A 5,655-nucleotide genomic window follows, 5' to 3' on the forward strand; every position below is an offset into this window, starting at 1 on the left:
TTTTTTTTTATTTCTTTTTATTTAAATGGGTCCCACAGAAATAACCTTTTTATCGTCTCAATGTAAGGTTTGCGTACACATTACCCTCCTCAAACCCCACTTATAATATTACAGTGGTTTGTTGTTGTTTTGGCTCTTTTTTTTATATTTTATCTTATTTAGTTCATCTGATGCTGTCTTTATCTTTCCAAAAGACTAGTAACATCCATGTTATTTTCTTTAATTACCCATTGTATTGAGCAGACGTTTTATGAAAGAAAGGCAGATATTTTCAAAAGTTATTTCTCACTGTTTGTAGCTGTTACAAAACTTTTAATAGAAGGGGAAGAAAAAGTAAATCCACCTAAATTAGTCCACAATTCATAGAAGTTGTACACGTTGCCTTATGCTACAGAACCTTCAATCCTTGGTATTTTATCTTGGATTTATTTTGTTCATAAGTCAAACCAAAAGTAGAAGAAGTTATTCACAGGCCAATCATTGAAAAAAAAAGGAAGAAAAAAGAACAAAGACAAAATAGTATAGTATAAGAATGAACTAGTTGTACAGAGCATTGAACAAAAGAATGGCCACTTGTCTCGTTGGCTCATTTAGCAATGTGGACCACTGAAAACTTCAGTACTAAATGAACCTTACAATGAAGGTTATTTAGTTTCTCTTCTCCATTTAAATTCTGTATTTGATTATGGTACTGCTCTCTGGCATGGGATGGTTGAGAAAGAGATTTATTGAGAAATAACAGAAGAAATATAAACGAAATTTCTGAAGATATTGATAATTTTGTCCTTTTGATTCTATCAAAATTTCAACTTGGTAATAATTAAAAAAGAAGAAGAATATTGTGGTTGGTAGAAGCCCTTTTAACATATCTAATGCTTAGAACCGAAACCAATTTATAGCTAGCAGACAATGTGCAAGAAGTTTATACACTTCAATAGGTCAAGCAAGTCGCGCTGGCATGCGAGCAATTGGTGGCCAATTATTGTTAGTGGCAGACTTAGGAATTTGTGCAAGTGGGTTCAATCTTAGAAGTACATAACTTAAGTCGTAAAATAGTAGTTGTCAAGTGGTTTAAATAAAATATTTATACAAAATTTACGCAGTTTTAATCGTAATTTATACATATACACAATATTATTTTTGATGAAGCGGGTTCAATTGAACCCGCTTGCCACCACGTGCGTCCGCCACTGATTATAAAAAAAATTCATTTTTTTTGTTACATATTATAAAGGAGAGTGTATATATTGAGTATCTCACCCGTGACTTATCTTTACTTTCTTCTCTGCAACCCATGCTTTTCCTTCTAGTTTCCAAGCAACAGATTCCCTGTTAGACTTTTCCAACCAAAACAAGAAACAAATTCCTGACTTTTCATTCTACCTTCCATTGTTCCTCCTTCCACCATTAGAAAGCACATCAACTTCAACAAAGCAACGGACGTAATGGTTGGTTTTAGTGAAGAGACTGAAATGCTTATAGAGAAACTTGTGACAGGACATCGGCAATTAGATGTGATCTCAATTTTTGGAATGCCAGGACTAGGAAAAACAACTTTGGCTAAGAGATTGTATGATCATGAAGCTATTTCAAATCGCTTCTATATTCGCTTATGGTGTTGTTCTTCCCAATCTTATGATAAGAGAGCTCTCTTGTTTGAATTATTGGGTCATATTTGTGAGCTTGATGATATTACCAAAGAAAAAAGTGACGATGAGCTAGCTGAGAAGCTATACAGATATCTGAAGGGAAAGCGGTACCTTATTGTTGTGGATGATGTGTGGAGTTCTAGTGCATGGGATGATATAAAGAGACCATTTCCAGATGATGATAAACGAAGTAGGATTATTTTGACAACTAGACTTGAATCAATCGCCACATATGCCATTATCGATTCGAGTCCTCATCACCTTCGCTTGTTCACGGAAGAAGAAAGTTGGATGCTAATGAAGGAGAAAGTATTCAAAGAAGACAATTATTGTCCTCAAGAACTCGAGGATATAGGTAAGCAAATAGCGATAAAGTGTGGAGGATTACCCCTTGCAATTGTATTGGTAGCTGGTCTTCTTGCAAAAAATGATAAGGAAGTAGTTCACTGGCAAAAAGTAGGGGAAAGTTTGAAGTCAAAAATGCAAGGTTGTATGGATATAGTTGAATCGAGTTACCAGCACTTACCCGTTCATTTGCAAAATTGTTTTCTCTACTTTGCTTCATTTCTAGAGGGTAAAAAAGTTCCCGTTCAAAAGCTGATACGGCTATGGATTGCTGAAAACTTTGTTGAAGCCAGTACTATATCGAAGAGCTTAGAGATGGTTGCAATGGATTACTTGATGGATTTACTTAGGAGCAACCTAGTGATGGTGGCTAAAATAAATTCTTCAGGGGAGCTTAAAGCCGTACATATTCATGATCTAATACACGAATTTAGCTTGATGAAAGCTCGAATTGGAAACTTTTTGCTGAGGATAAATGATCAGCTGTAAGTGAAATCAATTTAATTATGTTTCCAGCTTGTTTCTATTATCATGATAATTAATTAATGGCTTGTGGCTCTAACACATGTTCTCCTTCTCGAACCAGTATTTATATATTTCCATCTTCTAAAGGTCGTTCTGGACGTCTGGATATCTTAGCAACTTCTGAACAAAATATTAACACCTTGCGATTCCTTCCCAGTGTAAATTCTCCTTGGGTTGATTTAGATTTGACCAAGTCCTGGAAACACCTGAGAGTATTAGATTTGAGTTTCGTAAAGCTGCATGAGACTCATGTAGGTGCATTACAATTTCTGATTCATTTGAAGTATTTGGAGCTGCGGCTGTATTCTAATTACATTCCGAATACAATATGTAACCTGAAGGAGCTGGAGACATTTATAGTGACCGGAATCTATCGTAAAGCCTGCATCCCAAAATCCATTTGGGATATGACAAGCTTGAGACATCTGCATATAAGTTGTCTATGTACCTCTCAACTATTAGAGGATCTTAACAACATGAGAACATGTTCCGATCTGGTTATTTTTCCTGGGATGCATTACCAGAATTTTATGAAAAGATTACCCAATCTTGAAAAGCTCAGTTGTCAATTATATGGTTCAGGAAAGTCATCTAGCAATTTCTTTCCTAGTTTTGACTCTCTCAGTCAACTAAACTCTCTCAAGATTGATTTCTCTGGGGAATTGGTAGATCCCTATGGTTTTGAAGATTTTACATATCCATCAAACCTCAAGAAATTAACTTTAGCATGTCTTGAACTCCCCTGGAATAGAATCTTAACCATCGGCAGATTATCCAACCTTGAAGTTCTGAAACTAGAAGGAAATGCCTTCAGAGGGAAACAATGGGACGTTAAGGATGGGGAGTTTCCTAACCTTAAAGTTTTGAAATTAAAGGATCTACCAATATCAGAATGGACTGCCTCTGATGACTCGTTTCCCAACCTAGAGAAAGTACTTGTGCGGTGGTGTTGGAACCTAGAGGAAATCCCTGAAAGTTTTGGAAGCAAGTGTACGATGCAAATGATTGAGGTAAGATCATGTCGCTACTCTGTTGTAAATGCTGCCCTCAAAATTAAGGAAATACAAACTGAGGAGATGGGGAATTCTCAATTCAAGGTCATTATTTGTAAGTGAAAGTTGACAGTCTTGATGGTCGTTCAGTTTTATGTTCTGGATTTTAAAGCGGATGCTACACATGGTATGCAAGGACCTCCTGTTATTTGCTTGATCTAAGAGTTCAATCCCTATCAGAACCTCCTCAAGTTCAGATATATAATTTATGGAGCACTGATATCTTCTCTTTCAATTGGCTCTTCTTTTTTCTTTTTTAAAATATATTACACTTGTTGCTATTATTTGATTGTAATCTTGATTAAGCTGTAAATGCTGCTTTGAAAATTAAGGAAATGCAAATTGAGGAGATGGGAAACTCTGAATTCAAGGTCAATATTTGGATTTGTGGAAGTCATGAGATTTGATCTGAAGGGTCAGGTTCTTGAATTATATGTAAATGAAAGGCCCTCTTGTAATTGGCTTGATCTTAGAGTTCAGACATACAGAGGTAGATAACTGGTCTTTTCTCTTTTAAGTAGCTTTTTTTTTCGTTCGTGAGATATTGTTTATTTTAAGGGAAACCTTGGCGTAATTAGTAAAGTTGATGTCATGTGACCAGGAAGTCACATGTTCTAGCCGCGGAAACAGCCTCTTACAGAAATACAGGGTAAGATTGCCTACAAAAGACCCTTGTGGTCCGGCCTTTCTCAAGACCCCGAGCATAGCGGGAGTTTAGTGCCCCAAGATATTGTTTATTTTCTGCTAGCATTTTCTTGTTCTACCAGACTATTATAGTAGGAGCAACAACTAGAGTAATTTTCCCTGTATGCCGTACGTGCTGCTTTCAAAATTAAGAAACAACAAACTGAAGAGATGGTGATTTCTGAGATCATTAGCAGGCGGTGCAAGTCATGAGTTTTGGTCAGAAGGGTTGTTCAGATGTATTAGATGTGATTATCAATTTGCTAGCAGTGCAACAAACTGTTTCCATGATTGAGAAAGATATTTATCGAGGAATAAAAGAAGAAATATAAATGAAATTGCTGAAGATATTGATAATTTTGTCTTTTTGGTTCCATCAAAATTTCAACTTGGTAATAAATAAAAATCAAGAAGAATATTTTGGCAGATACAAGCTCTTGTAGAATACCTTTGCCTAGAACTTAAATCAATTTATAGCTAGCAGATAACGTGCAAGAAGTCTACGCTGACATTTCAACAGGTCAAGCAAGTCGTCTGGCTCGCATGAGCAGTGGCGAAGCCAGAAATGTTTCCAAGAGTGTTCAAACTTGAAAGAAATAAAAAAACATTCCGACAAAGGGTGTTGAATATAGGTTTTATATATCTAAAATCAATATTTTACTTATATACACAGTGTATTTTTCGGCGAAGGGTGATCAGTTGACCACCCTTTGCTAAAGGTGGCTTCGCCCAGAGGTGGATCCAAGATTTTAAGTTTATGGTTCCTGTCGCAATCTCAAATTAATATACAATAATAGCTGAGTTCACAAATAGATATTTATAGATTTAATAATTTTTTTAACAAAAATACAAGGTCTACGCAAAAGTTACTGGGTTCCCGGGAACCCATATATTATACTCTAGATCCGCCCCTGGCTTCGCCCATGGGCATGAGAGCTATTGGTGGCCAATTATTATCAAAACACATTCGTAACTTGTGATCTAAAATAAGGAATAGACATTGGTGTGACTATAAAATCATGAAAATATGATGTTTAACGTTAAATTGTTTCTAAAAAAAAATGTCGTTCTTTCTGTTACATATTATACCGGAGAGTGTATCTATTGAATATCTCACGCGTAACTTATCTTTACTTTCTTCTTTACAACCCATGCTTTTCCTTCTAGTTTCCAAGCAAAAGGTTCCCGGTTAGACTTTTCCAACCAAAACAAGAAACAAATTGGAGTATTAGATTTTAGTTTCGTAAAGCTGCATACGACTCATGTAAATGCATTACAATTTCTGATTCATTTGAAGTATTTGGAGCTGCAGTTGTCTTCTGATTACACTCCTTATATAGAATATGCAACCTGAAGGAGCTAGAGACATTTATAGCGACCGGAATCTATCATAAAGCTTG

General features: G+C 35.8%; 1 protein-coding gene across 2 annotated transcripts; it reads left to right on the forward strand.

Moving 5' to 3' along the window:
* The first annotated feature begins 1,272 nt into the window (after positions 1-1,272).
* On the forward strand, positions 1,273-4,611 carry LOC104239090 (putative late blight resistance protein homolog R1B-12). Of its 2 annotated transcripts, XM_070165491.1 has the most exons (3): positions 1,273-2,479; positions 3,904-4,061; positions 4,173-4,611. In XM_070165491.1, the coding sequence occupies exons 1-3, from the start codon at positions 1,446-1,448 to the stop codon at positions 4,187-4,189; spliced, it is 1,209 nt and encodes a 402-aa protein (XP_070021592.1). In that variant the 5' UTR covers positions 1,273-1,445; the 3' UTR covers positions 4,190-4,611. The 2 variants fall into 2 exon arrangements, with proteins under 2 accessions (XP_070021592.1, XP_009791923.1); XM_009793621.2 differs by having other exon boundaries at positions 2,581-4,610.
* Positions 4,612-5,655: the final 1,044 nt, after the last annotated feature.

The sequence above is a fragment of the Nicotiana sylvestris genome, chromosome 12, assembly GCF_000393655.2.
Source record: "Nicotiana sylvestris chromosome 12, ASM39365v2, whole genome shotgun sequence".
Lineage (NCBI taxonomy): Eukaryota > Viridiplantae > Streptophyta > Magnoliopsida > Solanales > Solanaceae > Nicotiana > Nicotiana sylvestris.